Below are 19,053 nucleotides of genomic sequence, written 5' to 3'. Positions count from 1 at the left end.
ACTGTGCTGTGGTGTGTGGGTGCGGTGGAGATGCTGACGGCGGTGTGTGTTTCTCCCTGTAGGCCTTCGTGGTGAAACACCTCCTGGAGTACACCCAGGACACAGAGTCTAACCTCCAGTACAGCTTGCTGCTAGTCCTGGGCCTCCTCCTGACAGAAACCGTGCGTTCTTGGTCACTTGCACTGACATGGGCATTGAATTACCGAACTGGGGTACGCTTGCGGGGAGCCATCCTAACCATGGCGTTTAAGAAGATCCTTAAGCTGAAGAACATTAAGGAGAAGTCTGTGGGTGAGGTGAGTGAGGGGTGGTGGCTTCAGGGCAGAGAGAGAGCTCGCAGCCTGGGCTTTTACCTTCCCTTGAGTCCCTGCTCTGTCCTTTACCTTCCTGCTGAGCCAGCATCTGTGTCCTTGCAGTGTCCACTCACTGCTGTTTGTATCTCGTAGCTCATCAACCTGTGCTCAAACGACGGACAGAGGATGTTCGAGGCAGCTGCTGTTGGCAGCTTGCTGGCTGGAGGACCTGTTATTGCCATCTTGGGCATGGTTTATAATGTAATTATTCTGGGACCAACAGGCTTCCTGGGATCAGCTGTTTTTATCCTCTTTTATCCTGCAATGGTGAGTAAGCCTTTTTACTGTATTTTGGCAGCTTCTCCTCAGATGAATTACTTCTTTTGGGCTTTATATAGTTGACACCACTGAGGTATCACATCTTTGATTGGAAAGTTCCTTTAAGCAGGTACCTGGTTTGGAAATGTCTGGAAAGAGTTAAACAGTGTACACTCCATACAGGCAGAATTTTTACTTCAGAGGAAGTCAGACATTATTAGAATAAAGGCAGTAGCTCCTACCTGAGATTTAAAAAGAGAGTGTGAGTGAGGAGAAGGTCAGCAGGTGAACTCTGCCCCCAGGTAACACAGGAATAGTTGAGTCACTCCATTTCAAGCTGATGCTAACTGATATAGCTCTCCTGCTTTCTTTTGGTTTCATTGATAGCCGTGATTGCTCTGAGAGCAAATATTTGCCTTAACTTTCTTCCAAAGGGATGAGTCAAGTACTATTAACATTTAAGAGACCATTTTTATTAAAACGCAGTACAGGGACTCCCCTGGTGACCCAGTGGCTAAGACTCTGTGCTCCCAGTGCAGGGGGCCCAGGTTCAATTCCTGGCTCGGGAACTTGATCCCACATACCACAACTAAGGATTCCACATGCCACAAGTAAGACTCAGTGCAGCCAAATAAGTAAATAAACAGTAAAAATATTAAGTTTTTTTAAAAAGGCAGTGTAACTACAGGATGCTCACTTTTATAATAATCTTAAGTGGGTTTACTTCCCAGAAAGAGTAGACAGTTCTTAATTCTGAATAAGCTCTGATTTGGCATACCATTGCTTTTCCTTTCAGATGTTTGTATCACGGATCACTGCGTATTTCAGGAGAAAATGTGTGACCATCACGGATGACCGTGTCCAGAAGATGAATGAAGTCCTCACCTACATTAAATTTATTAAAATGTATGCCTGGGTCAAAGCATTCTCTCAGAGTGTACAAAGTGAGTTTAAAGACTTGATATATGTATATTGGCTTCTTTGCTTTCTGAGCACATTAGCTACTGGGAATTCTAATGTCATAGGATCAAAGTATCGTATGTTCTTAAAATATCCTATGAGCGTTATGTTGATAGGGATCTTAGAGACTGGCACTCATGATCTCGCCTCATAAATGAGGAAACTGAGACCTGACTTGTCCCAAGACAACTCATCTGGTTATGAATTTTTGATTCAGTTTCAAAGCCCCCTATCTATACTGTCACTCGGCCTGTGATTTTCTGGTCTGGACATGAGGCCGTCACAGAAAACAATAGCAAGTGTCTGCTGAGAGCTCCACTTCTACCCACCGCCCCCCTACCCTGGGAATGTGTGCAATACGAGTAGGCAGGTGTAAGAACCTGGGGGTGGCGCTGGGAGAGGAGCTGGGCCGGGCTTCAGGAGAGCTGGACTCTGGGCCTCACTCTTCCACTCACTCACAGTAGTTTTTAAGTTTGGTTTCTTTTCAAATAATTGATTTGTGTTGAGTCACAAGGTTTTCAGTGCCTGACCCTACCCTGATCCATAAATTCAGTGCAGACATAAGCATGTTGTATGTAAATGCCACAAAGTGTGGAGCAATAAGTAACACCTTAGCTGGGCATTCCTAAAGATCTTAACAAAAGTTGAAATCTTGGGCCTTAAAAAGTGAAATTTAAGAAAAAATATATTTAAAGGCACTTTAGAGTTCAAATGAGAAGACATAGTTACAGTTAAACTTAATTTAAATATAATAGAAATGCCTGTTTGTCAACCATAATCTCATGGTGAGCTAACCTGAATATGTTCCAATTAAAAAGCTGGTGCAATTTTGGGTTGAATAGAAGAAATACAGCATTCAGATTAAGGAAACTGTTTAAAGTGCTTGATTTGTTGAGTGAACCTTCAGGGACACTCCATAAACTTTAATTATGAGTGGTCATCAGAAGGAAGTGACCACTCAGAAGTTCCAGCAATGGATCGGGCCCCTTCTTTAACTAGTGAGTTTGTTGGCAATAGAATGTAACAATTGGATGCTAACAGGATGTCTGCCAAGCCTGTTGTTGGCAGGGTCACCACTGATGGTCCCTTCTGGCTCTCAAATTCTGATTTTCTCAGTTTTCTAATCTTCTTTCTGAGATTCCACTCATCCTTCAGCTCCTGACTTTGGTATCTTTACCTGTGTGTATTAGCTTGAAAAGAGCATTCTTGCTCATTACAGACTTGGGTAAGTTATGTGATCAATGTTAAAGCAATGAAATGAAATCTTTAAAAGTATGGCTTGAGAGCTGGCTCTTAATGCATTTCTCAGTGTTTGGGACAGTGGTAGTACTTTTAAGGTCAGTGTGTAGCCCCTCAGAAGAATTGCTTTTGTGTTTGAAAATGTTTTGAAAATACTTCACTGCTTTATTGTCATACTTCCTACTATGTGGTCTTTTGTACTCCATGGTTCAGTTCAGTTCAGTCGCTCAGTCGTGTCCAACTCTTTGTGACCCCATGAACCGCAGCACGCCAGGCCTCCCTGTCCATCACCAGCTCCCAGAGTCAACCCAAACCCATGTCCATCGAGTTTATGATGCCATCCAACCATCTCATCCTCTGTCGTCCCCTTCTCCTCCTGTGCTCAATCTTTCCCAGTATCAGGGTCTTTTCCAGTGAATCAGCTCTTCGCATCAGGTGGCCAAAGTATTGGAGTTTCTGCTTCAACATCAGTCCTTCCAATGAACACTCAGGACCGATCTCCTTTAGGATGGACTGGTTGGATCTCCTTGCAGTCCAAGGGACTCTCAAGAGTCTTCTCCAACACCGTAGTTCAAAAGCATCAATTCTTCGGCACTCAGCCCTCTTTATAGTCCAACTCTCACATCCATACATGACCACTGGAAAAACCATAGCCTTAACCAGATGGACCTTTGTTGGCAAAGTAATGTCTCTGCTTTTTAATATGCTGTCTAGGTTGGTCATAACTTTCCTTCCAAAGAGTAAGCGTCTTTTAATTTCATGGCTGCAATCACCATCTGCAGTGATTTTGGAGCCCAGAAAAATAAAGTCAGCCACTGTTTCCACTGTTTCCCCATCTATCTGCCATGAAGTGATGGGACCAGATGCCGTGATCTTAGTTTTCTGAATGTTGAGCTTTAAGCCAACTTTTTCACTCTCCTGTTTCACTTTCATCAAGAGGCTCTTTAGTTCTTCTTCACTTTCTGCCATAAGGGTGGTGCCATCTGCATATCTGAGTTTATTGATATTTCTCCCGGCAATCTTGATTCCAGCTTGTGCTTCCTCCAGCCCAGCGTGTCTCATGATGTACTCTGCATATGTTAAATAAGCAGGGTGACAATATACAGCCTTGACATACTCCTTTTCCTATTTGGAACCAGTCGGTTGTTCCATGTCCAGTTCTAACTGTTGTTTCCTGACCTGCATACAGGTTTCTCAAGAGGCAGGTCAGGTGGTCTGGTATTCCCATCTCTTTCAGAATTTTCCACAGTTTATTGTGATCCACACAGTCAAAGGCTTTGGCATAGTTACTCTGTTAATAAGGTTGTTAGTTTTGTAGATATTTAAGAAAAATCATTCTGCTTACAAAAATTGTATTTTATCTCATTCATCTTCTTTCAGTCATCCTTACTGCTTTTTTTGTGTGAAAGCCTCTTTCCTAACCCCAATATACAGTAGGCACCCTAGTAAATCTTAGTTCCTTTTTAATTCTCCATTATTGTTGTATAGTCTTTCCTATAAGTACTTAAGCTAGAAATAATCAACAACTAGGTAAGCAAACAAAACTGCCAATAACAGACATGATTAATGTGTTCATTCCTTTTAAACATAAGAAATTTGCAAAAAGAATCAGACTAAGGCAGAAAATGATTATTGTACTGAGAAGTAATGATTTTTCTGTTAGATTCTTTCCTATGACTTGATCCATTTCAAACCTCAGGCTTGCATACCAGCTTTCATGATCAAATTATAATTGATGGTCATATTGACCTAGTTTTTTGCATCATAAATGTTACAGGGTCGTTTTAAAACCCATGGTGGCCAAAGACCTACCAAGTAATGTTTGGTGACAGATAAGCAGTATCCCATAGTTTCTTTCGACTTGCTTTTTAGAAACTGGCTTGCTTTTTTTCCTTAGAAATCCGAGAGGATGAACGTCGGATGTTGGAAAAAGCTGGGTACTTTCAGAGCATCACTGTCGGCGTGGCTCCTATTGTGATGGTGATCGCCAGCGTGGTGACCTTTTCTGTTCACATGACCCTTGGCTTTGATCTAACAGCAGCACAGGTCTGTAAGCTTGGAGACATTTTAGAAACACCACATGTAGAGATGCTCTGGTCCTCTTATTGCTAGATTTGGATTTTTCACTCATGCAGTTAATCCAAGTGGAAGAATGGAGATTTAGCCCCAGTGCACAGATAGTGCACGACTTGTTTTTAGTCAACTCAGCTTTGGGTTTAATTCTGAAATACAGATCATCAATTGATTTAGATTCACTGAGAATTTTAACTGGAGGTCTCATAAAATTTCTATCTTTAAAAAAATATATTGGAAATATATCTGACTCATACCAACATTTGTCAGTCAAGCTGTAGCCCTCTTTAAACCTGAGGGGAAATTGATGATGTTGTGTTACTTTAGCCACAGAGCCTCATCAGGCTCAATTTCTCCTCTTTTCCTATTTTCAGGCTTTCACAGTAGTAACTGTCTTCAATTCCATGACTTTTGCTTTGAAAGTTACACCGTTTTCAGTAAAGTCCCTCTCAGAAGCATCTGTGGCTGTTGACAGATTTAAGGTAAGTGGCTCCCTTCGCCCCTCCATGTCAGGAGCTGTCCATTACAAAACTAACTGCTGCCTTTATTCCAGTGGGCCACATGGGCTGGCCACACTTAACGTTTTTCACCTTTAGCCTTTTGGCAAGTTGGTAAGAAAGAAGTCAGTGAAAAACTCAGAGGGCCAGTCCATAGAAATACAACTTTTTACCTTTTATAGACAGCCTATGTAGTAATCGGCTCCCAAAATTTCAGTGTTCCCCTTCAGAGCTAGTCCCTTTTGCCTGGACTTAACATGGATATTTGTTATAATTTACTGGGCCTTTAAGTGATTCAAACCTAGGCAATTAGAATGATCAGGAGACTGTCAGCTTTTTCTCACCTTGATCTCCATCTACCTTTACCAAAATGCTGCTGGTCATAAACTCTTTTTAGTTCTTTTTTCTGTCCTGTATGTTGGTCATTCATGGTACAGGAAACGCAATGACATGGGTATAGCATAAAGCTAGACCATACTGAGAAGTGAAGTAAGGATTTTTTTTTCCTTGCAAGGGATTAGTTGATCATGCTTTGGCTGTGTTCTTTGTGCTTTCAGAATAACACAAATACATGATACAAGAAGTAGATATATTTGGGAGGGTGGAGGGAGGTAGATATTTGGAAGTGGTTAATAATTAAAAGAACGAAAACAAAAAGAAACAGCACCTGTGTGGCTGGACTCCCGGCTGTTGGCAAAGTGGCTGTTGACAAAGCCACTGCTGAGAGTAGCTTTGCTAATTCTTCTTGGTTGCTGAGAGCAATACAGAAGTAAGGTTCTCAGCCTTGTTGGTCAAGAAAGGTAGTCCTCAAGAATGTGCCCCCCAGGCCCAACCCTCCATCACCCCAATGTGGTTGCTAGAAGGCCAAATTCCAGAGCCATATGAAAAGAAATGACTTAATCGTAATCAGAGCTTTATTTTGCAGAACCCACAATATCTAGCTTTGACGAAGGCAGTTTTTTTTTTAATTGAAAAAATCTTAATTGGATTTATTCAGTGATTCATGAATTGGGCAGCATGCAATCTAGTAAAGAGAAAGAGCTCTGAGGAGCTATACAGAATGAAAAGGTTTACAGGCAGAAGGGACCAGGAACAAGGATGTTATCCTAGGCAGAAAACTGCATTGGTTATTGCAAGGTTACTTTTCTTTAGGGGATAATAGGGGTCTCTCAGGCAGGTTTCCTAGCTAGTGCTGATCAGGTGATTCCTGATTGACTGGTTTAATATTCCATTCCTGGAAGAGCTGAAACTGTAGTTAAGTCCTAGTTTGGGGCTTAACATAAGTGACTCTATTTGAGGCCTGTTGTTTTTAACAGCCCATAGGAAGCAGACCAGAATTGATCCTAAATGGATCAATTTCTTCCTAAAACAAAAACACAGCATTTTTTATAGGATTCAAAACCAGGACCTAGAGTCTCATAATGTAATACTCAAAATACCCAGGATACAATCCAAAATTTCTCTATATACAAAGAACCAAGAAAGTTGAAAACACCGAGATGACCCAAATGTTGCAATTATCAGAAAAAGACCTTAGAAATGAAAAGATAGTCTCAGCAGGGAAATAGAAGAGCTAGAAACTAACCAAATAAAAACTTTTACACTAAGAAAATATATTAACCAAGATTTGAAAATATATTGAATGGCCTTAACTTAAAGATAAATCAGTTGAAATGATCTGTAATAATCAGAGTGTTAACCTCTAAGGCAGATGTTTTTGACTATTAATTAGTCCCCTGTTTGTTTCTCAGTCTTCATTAGTGAATGGATTTGGTGACATTTTGGATGAAGGGATGGGAATTTATAGTGTAGATTTGTTCACTCCTATTGGAGAAGGAAATGGCAACCCACTCCTTATTCTTGCCTGGAGAATCCCATGGACAGAGGAGCCTGGTAGGCTATAGTCCACGGGGTCGCAAAGAGTCGGACACGACTGAGCGACTTCACTTTCAATTGTTTCTCGAGAGCTCTCTATTCACTTACTAGTGAGAACTTGTATTAGCAGATGGCTTTTCACGCTATGGATCCTTCCTTTACACAGGAAGTTTCAGAGTTAATAATAGAAGCAAAACCACCCACAGCTCTGCTATATACCCCGTGAGAATGAGTCGCATTCTGGCTAGTTTCTTTTGTCAATCTTCTCCTCCTCCCCCGCCTCTACTTCTAGGAGTATGATAACTTACAGAAAGGCAGTGAGAAACCAGCTTATAACTTTTCTGGTAAGACAGTCACCACTACAGTGTTGCCAGGTTTAGCCAATAAAAACACTAGACACCCAGTTAATAACTGCATGAGATGTACTTAGACTAAAAGATTAGTCATTGTTTATCCTGAATCAGAATTTAGCTAGGTGTCCTGTATTTTATCTGGGAACTCTATGAGTAGTCCCCTCTTCTGCTCAACAGATACATTCCAATTTGATTGTTTCAGTGACTGAGAATAGTGTTTGGATGGTTGTCGTCCTCTGGTGAAGCTAAGGTTTATAGTTTATGTACCTCTAAGATTCTTGGCTGGCAGGTGCAAATCCACGTAGATATGAATTCAGGTGCGTGAGGCTCTTGTGTGCCTCAGTGTGTCGGGGCAGAGTGACTGAGGCTGAAATCCTCCTGGGAGGAGTACGCGGCTGCGGGGAGCCTGTGGGAAGGGAAAATGTGGAAAACTTGCACACACAATCTGTGCAAGTCAGAGGCACTAGCCTAGTTTTTATAGTACATGAGCCCTAAGAGATCCTTTTAGTAACTCTTGAGGTGAGAGAAATGACGGGAATTCTGTCAGCATGTGGTTCAGTCTGTGAAGGTGGACAGAATATTTGGCATGTTATTCTCAGTGCAGTCTTCTCAGGAAGGCTCTGAACAAATGAAACCAATGGCTCTTTTCAGAAAACTAAACTTTAAACTACTTTTTTTTAAAGGTTGACCAGGAGCGAAGATTATCCAGATTTAGAAACATGACACTTCTGGGAAGGTGGCATAGTTACTCTGGGAAGGTGGAGGATTAGGAGTGGGTAGGGGATGTGGCAGTTTAGGAGTGAAAAGACCAAGTTTAGGAGTTTAGGATTTAGGAAAAGGGGCTTGCTCTCAGGCAAGGGGATTATGTTGTACACTTAATAGCACCTGCAAACTTTAAAGGGCTTTTAAAGTAGTTAGGGATTCTTGGTAACGAAGTGACTAAGGAAAGAGTCCTGCCACTAAAAGTTATCTTTTTTCTAAAGACTTTCTAATGTTTAAAAAAAATTGTTTAATCATATTGGGAGTCCAACTGGTATAGCATCCTATAGAGAGGATCACTTAGTTAAGGGAGGTGTCAGAAGTGGGTTCAAAGTCATGGGCACATGTTGGTTCTGAGCAGAGGTTTATTATGGTCAGTGTTTCCAGTGTAATTTCCAAGACATTTAGCTTTTCAAGCATTCCTCTTTTCTTCCCCTGACATGCTTCAGTGGGGTTGGGGAATGGATGGGAGGGAAGAGTCTTGCTTTCTTCTCGATGGTGTGTCTGAGGGAGATACCCTTCCCTTTCACGTAAGCCCTTTGTTTGAATTCTCACAAGTTCCAAGGTAGGACTTGTTGGTGAGAAGATGTACTCTGCTGTCGATCAAACCTTAGGTGCTCCTTTCTAACTGGAGAGAGCTAGGCCTGGCCATCAGCTCAGTTCAGCCTGTCCCTATGCCATGTGCCATGTGGTACGTGAGGAAAGTGCCCAGGCTTGGGGGCCCTGCAGGAGTGGTCTGGATGGCAGAGTGATGAGGGTCAGGGCAGGAGAACAGTGTGCCCTTTGGTTTTCCTGCTTACATTTTACTACCTACTACTCAGCAGCTCCTGAATGAGAACAGAGGGCTGCAGACCAGTCAGTTAAATATCCCCTGGTCCTCTTGAGAGTGGTGGGAAAGGAAAGAAGAGTTTAGCATGTAACTGGTAGCATAGAGTGTGGGCCGACTGAGGAGGCCCCTGTCCCTCCCGAGGGTGTCCCCACATTCCCGTGACCTCTCCATGGGCCTGAGGCTGGGCTACACTAATGAGCTACCTTTTGCCCTTCAGCTTCCTTCCACTGTATAGCCTGATGTGTTTTGCTACGTGAGTGTACGCCCTAGGCTTGTCTCCCTGGTCTTGATCCAGTGTCTCATCTTTGCACCTCTCTCACAACTCCTATCAGAGTTTGTTTCTAATGGAAGAGGTTCACATGATAAAGAAAAAACCAGCCAGCCCTCACCTCACGATAGAGATGAAAAATGCCACCTTGGCATGGGACTCCTCCCACTCCAGTATCCAGAACTCACCCAAGCTGACCCCCAAAACGAAAAAAGACAAGAGGGCTGCCAGGGGCAAGAAAGAGAAGGTGAGGCAGCTGCAGCGCACTGAGCACCAGGCGGTGCTGGCAGAGCAGAAGGGCCACCTCCTCCTGGACAGTGACGAGCGGCCCAGCCCTGAGGAGGACGAGGGCAAGCACATCCACCTGGGGAGCCTCCGCCTGCAGAGGACGCTCTACAACATCGACCTGGAGATCGAAGAGGTAACCACCTCCCAGGTGTCCTCTGGGGAGGGGGGCTGCTGCCGGTCCTCTCAGCAAAGTGCTTCGTGTCTGGGAGTGATGGCTGGGAGTGGCTCTTTGCACCAAAGAGCCAACCTGGCCAGGTCCACTCTAGAAGGGATTCTTAGGAATTTAACAATAGAAATAAATTATAGAAATGCTCTCATGAGATACTCATTTTGTAAACAAGGAAATGAAGCATTCAGGCGGGTTTTCCACAGTCTTGCCCTGAGGAGATTTGATTGTTATAGTTATATGTGAGCTATAATAATGATTTCTGATTATAACTCTGTGTGAGCTGCTCGTTAGTACTGGCTATGCATAGCACAGAACCTGGCGTATAATAGGTACTCCCAGTGATGCTGTCATCAGCAATTCTATTGTAACTTTATTTTTTAATGAAAGTAAAGGCCATTATGGCATATGATGTTACAGCCCAGGATTAGAGTGTCTCAGAAGTCTCCCTATAGGGAGTGACTACGAGACACTCCAGCTTCAAGGCTTAACCTACAGAATATGACTGGGGGCCAGCAGCGTGTTGAGGGCTGCAGCATCCAGAAAATCCCAGGGGTATATATATCTACTCACTCCACAGCCATTTGTCCTTAAACTTTTTATTTTGTATTGGGGTACAGCCAATTAACAATGTTGTAATAGTTTCAGGTGAACAGCAAAGGGACTCAGCCATACAAACACATGTGTCCATTCTCCCCCAAACTCCCCTCCTATCCAGGCTGCCACATAACATTGAGCAGAGTTCCTTGTGCTATACAGTAGGTCCTTGTTGGTATCCATTTTAAGTACAGCAGTGTGTACATGTCCATCCCAAACTCCCTAACTATCCTTTCCCCCCACCCTTCCCCCGGGGTGATCATAAATTCATTCTCTAAGTCTCTGTAGCCATTTTGAGTGCCATCTGTCTGTCAGGCACTGTTTTAGAGCAGCAGAAACCAAAATCCCTGCCCTCTTGGATTTTGCCTTCTTCTGAGCAAAGGCAGATGGTAAACAGGTAAAGGGGCTACGAAGAAAAGGGGATAAAGGGCTTGATGGACAGAGAGCAGGTGTCACTGCAGTTTAAATAGACAACTTAAGGGAAGGCCTCAAACTAAGATTCTGCATGCCTCAGGGTACAGCCCAAAAAAAAGTAATAACAGGCATGATGCTTTTTTTTTTTTTTTAAACAAATTGAAGGCTTCTGGCAACCCTGTATCAAGCAAGCCTGTAGATGTTTTTTTCCAACAGCATTTGCTTACTTCATATTTCTGTTATGTTTTGGTAATTCTAGAAATATTTCAAACCCTCCATCAGAGAAGATTACGACTCATTGAAGACTCAGATGATGGTTAGCATTTTTTAGCAATAAAGTGTTTTTAAATTAAAATAGATACCATGTTGTTTCTTAGACATAATGTAATTGCACACTATATAGGCTAAAGTATAAAGTAAACATAACTAATACAAACACTGGGAAACCAAAACACTTGTGTGAATCACTTTATTGCGGTATTTGCTTTACTGCAGTAGTCTGGAACCAGACCTGCAGTATGTGCAAGGTATGCCTGTGTTTGAGCAAAGACTTGAAGGAATGAGCCGTGAGAATACATGGGGGAAGAAGAGCATTCAGGCAGCGGGAACAGAGCACAAAATCCCCGAGTGTGTTAATTGTGCTTTTCACAGGAGCAGAGTGAGCGTGGGAGAGAGGGGAGGGTGCTGAAAGCAGAGAGGATTGGTGTGCCAGAGCCTTCGTAATGACTTCTGCTTTACTCTGAATGGATAGAAAAGCCACTAGAGGGACTGGAGGAGAAGAGTGATGTGATCTGACTTACAGATGCAGAGAATCATTCTAGCTTCTGGATTCAGAAGAGTGTAGGAGAACAGGGAGTGAAGCCAGGAGAACCAAGGAAAAGCATTAGAGTTTTCTGGACCAAGGTGGTGGTGACAGAGGTGGTAAAGAATGTTCATCTGCCTCACTGGGCGTGGTCTTCAGGGATTCTGATGTGGTGTGAGGCATGTTGTTGTTGTCCAGTCTCCCAGTTGTGTCTGACTCTTTGCGACCCTGTGGACTGCAACACGCCAGGCCTTCCTGTCTCTCACCATCTCCCGGGGTTTGCCCAAGTTCATGTTCATTGCATTGGTGATGCCATCCAGCCATCTCATTCTCTGACACCCTCTTCTTCTGCCTGCAATCTTTCCCAGCATCAGGGACTTTTCCAGTGAGTCATCTGTTTGCTTCAGATGACCAAAATACTGGAGTTTCAGCTTCAGTCCTTCCAGTGAATATTCAGGGTTGATCTCCCTTAAGACTGATCTGGTTTGATCTCCTTGCTATCCAAGGGACTTTCAGGAGTCTTCTGCAGCACCACAGTTCGAAGGCATCAGTTCTTTGGCATTCTGCCTTCTTTACAGTTACAAGCTGGAATCGAAACAGGCAGGAGAAACATCAACAACCTCAGATATGCAGATGATACCACTCTAATGGCAGAAAGCGAAGAGGAACTAATGAACCTCTTGATAAGGGTAAAGGAGGAGAGTTAAAGAGCCTGCTTAAGACTAAATATTAAAAAAACTAAGATCATGGCATCCACCCCCATTACCGCATGGCAAATAGACGCGGAAAAGGTGGAAGTAGTGACCAATCTCCTCTTCTTGGGCTCCAAAATCATTGTAGAAGGTGACTGCAGCCATCAAATCAGAAGACAATTGCTTCTTGGCGGGAAAGCAATGACAAACCTAGACAGTGTGTTGAAAAGCTGAGACATCACGCTGTCGATAAAGGTATAGTCAAGGCTATGGTCGTCCCAGTGGTCACATACGGTTGTGAGAGCTGGACTGTATAGTGAGGCATGTTACACAGATCCAGAGCTGTACTAAAGGGAAACAAAAAGCTCCTAGCTGTTGGAAGTTACAGACAAGAGGGAGATGGATGAGACCACATGAAACAACTAGCATGGCTCATCATTGGAGGGCGTGCAAGTCAGTTTTTTTGACTTCAGTTAACTTTTAACAGCAGGCTTCTTATTTAATAACAGTTACCTTGAGGCAACTCTATTACATTGCTAATCAACTCTATTAGAGGATTATTTCTTGTAATCAGATAAAGTTTACTCTTTTCCTTTCTATCTGTTGACCCTCCTTCTGCCCTTCACAGTCCATGTTCACATGACAGACCTTTAGCTATTATTCCCCCAGCCCCTCTCTTTAGGGAAGAGGAGGGAAATTAACATTTGTCTGATGTTTTCTGTGTCCCAGGCACTTGCTTCACTGTTGACATCTTCTTTAGCCACCATTTAGTCATCAGAACAGAGTTTTCTTTGTGTTAACCTGACTGACCAGAGCAGAGTCTAAGCCTGTGACTTGGTCTCTTTATAACCACTGGTTAGTAATCTCTCAGCCCCCTGGACCATGTCAAAAACTTTGTCAAGAATACTTTTATAAGACCTGTCTGCCTCCAGAATCCATGTTCTTTCCACAACACCACTCTCCATCCCCTTCCTCCATGCCAGGCTTAAGGCGATAGAGTGTTGCTGAACAAGTGGCCCTGTTAAAATCATCTGTCTGTTCTTGAAAACAGTTAATACTGCCCATGGAGAACTCATCATTTTGCCTGGGGATATTCAGTTAATCACAGGCTTGGTTTTCTACTTTCATGTGGGATTGATGATAAAAATATGCCCTCAGATTCTTGGAAATGTTTGTAGAAAAATGGGAACAGGGACTTCTCTGGTGGTCTGGTGGCTAAGTCTCTGTGCTCCCAATGCAGGGGGCCCAGGTTCGATCCCTGGCCAGGGAACTAGATCCCACATACTGCAACTAAGACCCAGTGCGGCCAAATAAAAATAATTATTAAAAAAAGAAAAATGGAAACAACAGTGCACATTGCGCATAGTTTTTATTCAAAATGATTTTAGATCCTGAGGAAAAAAATCATATAAAATGAAAATAAAATGATTTTTAAGAGTCCTGTCCTCTCTTTCAAAACCATCAATAAAAACAAACAAGTTATCAAAAAGCATGGGTTGCCAACAAAGTGGAAAAGGTTTAGCCCTTTCTAAAAGTTATGTGGGACACCTTAATGCCTGTGGCATATTTAAATTTTCTAAAAGACTTACACATCTATTACCTCAGTGCATCCCCACAGAAACCCTATGACGTGGGTGGCTGATGAGGGAGAAAAGAGGTAAGTGACTTGCTAGATCCTCAGGATGACAGTCCCCATCGTGATGGACTGTCACTAATGTTTTTGTTCTCAAAGAAATCCAGAGTCCTTGACATGAATGGACAGTATCCTTTAATAACCTTCCTCTCTCATGTGCTTTGTCCAGGGTAAACTGGTTGGAATCTGTGGCAGTGTGGGAAGTGGAAAAACTTCTCTCATTTCATCCATTTTAGGCCAGGTAAGATTTTGTTGTTGTCCTGGGCATTTTCTGCTTCTTTCTCTGGATTCTGCTTAACAAGAGTCTCAGGAAAAATAGGCTTATTTCCTGAAGAGAGTCAGGAAAGGTGGAAACAAAAGGACCCTTGGTCTGTTATCATGCTCCTGCCACTCCCGGCCTCCACCCCCCACCCACTCCTACCCCTTAACAACAGCATTATATCTGGGATATGGTTCAGTGGGCGCCTGGACCCATTGATACCCAGCTGGAGTCACTTGTTCCTTGTGCCTTCTTTTATTCAGCACGTATTTATTGAGTGCCACAGGTGTGCCAGACAGTGTGTTGGGGAATGTCAGAGGTCAGAGACTGACAAACTGCAGACTGCCAACAAATGGACCAGCCTCACCAACCTCCCTGTCAGAAAGAGGGCCTTCAGGATTTGATCTAGAAACAAAGACCTAGTCCATTTTCAAGCTAACCATTGAAAGAATTATGCCCTCAAGTTCATGGTTTGGTTGGGGTGCTAGGCCTTCTAGACATACTAGCAGAGCCCAAGGCAGTGAGTGAATAGTGCTCAGAGGGCCCAGAAGAGGGCTGTCAGCATTTCGAGTGGGGATCATCCAGCTAAGACAGATTATCTTCTACTATGTTTTAGAAACCAAATAATCAGAAGAATAAAGCAAAACCCCATATGCTTCTAAACTTGGATTAAATGAGCTTGGCTTAGGTGGTTGAGATGAGGATAAATGTAAGATTATTCCTGCTGATGGATAAGGTCCTCTGAGTCATTTATCCATGTTGAGGAAATTAATAGGAGAAGGGATTGGGGAAGATTTTCATGTAGCATCCAGTCTATGGATTATTTTGTCTTGTTTGGCATCATTGTCACAGTTGGTGGAGCAAAGGTGTTCAGGGTGGTCTGAGGAAAGCTGCATCCAAATCATCGGGAGGGACAGCTCCCCACCCCTACCCCTTCTGCCTTGTGAGACTGTGCAGTGGTTGGGCTCAGCCACTGGTGTTTGCTAAGAGCCAAAAACCTCCTACATAATTTCTGATCATCAGCCAGATTTCAGAGCCAGTGATGAGAGACACAGGTGGACTGAAAGGGAGGGCTGGTGGGCAGCAGTTAAATTGAAAACTGAGTGGGTCTTTGCTTCTGGATCAAATCCTGACAGAGAGGCAGGGGCTACTTGTCAACGCTGCTTCTTTAGAGTTTAACTCCTTATTGGTGGTCTGCATTGTGGGGTGTTTGTACTGTAGCAGCTGGAAGAGCTGGATTTCCACAGTAGACCCTCCAGGTTTCTGAACACTCTGAATGCATTATCTGTGAGAGTGCTTACCTGTTTGTGGGCAGTTGGCAGTATGTTGCAGTCTTATGTGTGTCCGCTGTGCGTTACTGTGTTTGAGAGGACAAGCTTGTATGTGCAGATTGGTTAATGAAACCGTTTCAAGCTATAGCATTCGTAATCCAAGACAAGCATCTACTGTTAGTCCCTTCGAAAGGAAACCTGAAAGAGTAAAATGAGTAAATTGATTCATGTCAATCTCTGCAACTGAAAACATAATTCAAAGCACACAGCTTATCGTGTAATCTCTTCACATTGGAGTGGAGGGTCTGTCACCATTATGTGAATACTCTATAATGCTAATTGATGTCTAACTGGAATTTTTTTCCCCCTCTGGTCCTCATTTTACAAAAGCAGCTGAACTAGCCAACAGGCTGGATTAATTCTGTAGATGAGTTGGCCTGTTTCATCTTGAGGCAGGGACTAGCTCTAAATCTTTGCAGCATCCTCCCCAGGGGAATTCTGTAAGGGCCTTCTGCTTGAGTTCCTTTAATTAGAACAGTTTGCAGTTAGGAAGAAATGATGATAAAGTAGCTTATGAGTTGCTGAATGAAATATTCATTCATTCAAGTCATGGGTTATGCTGGGCTCCCATCACACATAAGCAAGGAGAACTTTGATTTTCTTGACTGCTGTGGAACAAAGGTGAGAGCTGGATTTGGGTTCCAAAAGCATCCAAGGAAACTGACTAGACTTTCAACTCCCTTGTGGAACGTGGGGGGTTCTGTTGACTCAGGGTGATGGCTTTGTGTTGTGATGCCATTGGATGGTGTCTGTTTCCCTAGATGACACTTCTAGAGGGCAGCATTGCAGTCAATGGAACCTTCGCTTACGTGGCCCAGCAGGCCTGGATCCTCAATGCCACTCTGAGAGACAACATCCTCTTTGGGAAGGAATTTGATGAAGAAAGGCAAGGAATGTTTGGTTTCTGTCATGCTTTCCTCTTGGCCATGTGAGACGCAAGGCAGCCCACGTCAGCAGGCTCTACCCCAACCATGCCCCTGACTCTGGGTCTTCTTGTGTCCCTCAGATACAACTCTGTGCTGAACTGCTGCTGCCTGAGGCCTGACCTGGCCATCCTTCCCCACAGTGACCTGACAGAGGTATAGGCCTTCTGCCCCTGGTGGGCCAGGGTGTTTAGCGGAGAGGATTCTGGTATTTGGGGGGGCAGAGCTCTACCAGAACTGCCTCCTAGGCATGCAACTTAAATTGTGGGAGAAGAACTTTCACAGGAGTTTTGCTTTCATTGGGACTTTATGTTAGGGACACATTTGTTCCTTAGGGCAGGGATAGCAACATTGCCTGTTTTAAGCACATAAATTTCATGTGTTGTGGATTTTAAACAAAATCCCATTGTTGGTTCACAGTTCATATTTTCTGCACTATTCATATTTAAAACCATTACTCAATCATATGCCTGTTGAAATTCTTTGAACTTTCTTCTGCCAACCTCTTTTTACTCATGTAACTCTCTAGAGAGCTGACTCCCTCTAGAAAGAAAGAGGCCTTAACATAAAGCTGCCTTTCTTTGCTTCTCTGCCCTTGAGTAATCCCGTGAGGCTTGTCTTTAGAACTGGCTCTCCGTGTTAATGCTCATCTTCCATGACCTGCCCTTGAGGTCTCTGGGGCTGACTTTTATTCAGTTGACTTCTGTTTAAGCCCTCAAACCAGATTGGAGTGGTTTGATTAATTTATTGGCTCTCAGATCCCGGTCCCCTGATTAGCAGCACATCAGCAACATCACTGCAGCCTCTCAGCCCCACCAGAGACCTCCTGAATCATGACTCGAGAGATGGGGCTCCCTCAGTCCATTTTAACAAGCCCTGCAGATAATTCTTATATATGCTCTTATTTGAAAACCTCTGAATTAATTGAATTTTTTTTAAGGACAAGATTTAAAAAAAAAAAGAAAAAACAGCCAGTTACTGTTTGACAATCGATTTTTTTTCACTTAGTAACATTTATTAAGTGCTTGTTATATGCCAGCTGCCTGTGCAGAAGCTTCTGGGGGCACTGGGAATATAAAAGAAAAGGACAATAATCTGTATCCTCAGCAAGCTTACAATTGGGAAAGACATACTGACAAATAGGCACAAAATAAGGTGATGAAAGAATTGCCTTTCTTTTGGGTGTTAGTGGAGAAGGGGAGGGTAGGCTTCACAGAGGAGAGGATGCCAGAACTGAGCAGACAAGTACAGGAGAAGGCATGACAGTAGTCAGGCGTGTTCATAATAGACACACAGTTTAACTGAGCTGACACACCTGCTCAGATCCCAGGGTACAGAAGGGGCATTGACAGTGGAGGCTAAGAGTTGCTGGAAAGTCAGTTGGTAAAGGGCCTGCTTTGTCTGCCATATCTGGGGGCTTAGATTCTGTCCTTTAGGACTAAGCAAGATGGTCAGCTTTGTGTTTTGGAAAAGTCATTCTGCCCATGGAGAATGGATTGTAATGGGGCATCCAGAGGATGTGGTAAGGCTCAGACACAGGGTTGGTTAGTAACCAGATAGTTGTGGGAGAGGAGGAGGCAATTTGGGCTGATACCCCCAGTTCTGGTGTGGGCCCTAGAGGATACAGTGGCATTCCATCCAGGTGGGGAAATGAAGAGAAGGAGCTGGTTTGGGTGGAAGAGGGGAGAAGTGACTGAGGCAACCACTGAGTGTTGTTCTGGACTTGAACTGGAGACTTCCTTGTGCTTTCTGGGCTCCTGTAGATTGGTGAGCGAGGAGCCAACCTGAGTGGCGGGCAACGCCAGAGGATCAGCCTTGCCCGGGCCTTGTATAGTGACCGAGATATCTATATCCTGGACGACCCCCTCAGTGCCTTAGACGCCCATGTGGGCAATCACATCTTCAATAGTGCTATCCAGAAGCATCTCAAGTCCAAGACGGTTCTGTTCATTACCCACCAGTTACAGGTATGTGCTTCCTTCCCCAGGCTACCCACCTTGACTTGGGCAGTCAGAAACAGGGAGGTGGGCTTGGTCCAGGTACCTTCATGGGGCTCCTTGAAGTCCCTGGAATCATGGTGTTCCCTTCCTCAGCAAATAGCCTCCTGGCTCATTGTACCATAAAGCTTGTTGTACCAGATGGCCATCTGAATCAGAGATCCTTGGAGCAGGTTAGCTTCTGCATATAAATCAGTAAGTAAAAGGGCTAAGAGGAATAGGCTAAAAATGGAGTCTGGGTAAGAGATAGTTTGGAAAGCATTGTGTTAACATCTTTATGTGAGTGGGTACTGTTTAGGGAAAACAAGCTCTTCTTCCTCTGCCATTCCATAACAAGCAGCCACTTCAGAGAGCAGCTCAAGGAGGTTGCCATCTGCTTTGCATATGTTTTCAAGTTTAGGGGGCTAACCCCCCATTCTGCCACAGAATTATGTGTACTTCTGCGTTTAGTAAAGGGATGTAAAGTTTAATATAAGACTGTGTGGCT

The 19,053-nt window shown here is 43.6% G+C and overlaps 1 protein-coding gene across 5 annotated transcripts in view; it reads left to right on the top strand.

The window, feature by feature from the left end:
* The window catches only part of ABCC5 (ATP binding cassette subfamily C member 5), an 80,223-nt gene that overhangs the window by 27,192 nt on the left and 33,978 nt on the right, over positions 1–19,053 (top strand). For all 5 annotated transcript variants that reach the window (XM_043873857.1, XM_043873859.1, XM_043873858.1 and 2 more), the window contains 10 exons: positions 63–296; positions 447–620; positions 1,408–1,555; positions 4,708–4,856; positions 5,258–5,365; positions 9,529–9,885; positions 14,226–14,297; positions 16,408–16,532; positions 16,653–16,725; positions 18,333–18,536. In XM_043873857.1, the coding sequence (XP_043729792.1) occupies positions 63–296; positions 447–620; positions 1,408–1,555; positions 4,708–4,856; positions 5,258–5,365; positions 9,529–9,885; positions 14,226–14,297; positions 16,408–16,532; positions 16,653–16,725; positions 18,333–18,536 (1,644 nt within the window). The remainder of the gene's footprint in view (positions 1–62; positions 297–446; positions 621–1,407; positions 1,556–4,707; positions 4,857–5,257; positions 5,366–9,528; positions 9,886–14,225; positions 14,298–16,407; positions 16,533–16,652; positions 16,726–18,332; positions 18,537–19,053) is intronic.

The sequence above is a fragment of the Cervus elaphus genome, chromosome 19 (genome assembly GCF_910594005.1).
Source record: "Cervus elaphus chromosome 19, mCerEla1.1, whole genome shotgun sequence".
Classification (NCBI taxonomy): Eukaryota; Metazoa; Chordata; class Mammalia; order Artiodactyla; family Cervidae; genus Cervus; species Cervus elaphus.
Note: the sequence above shows the minus strand (reverse complement) of the source record. Positions and strands in the feature narration are given on the sequence as shown.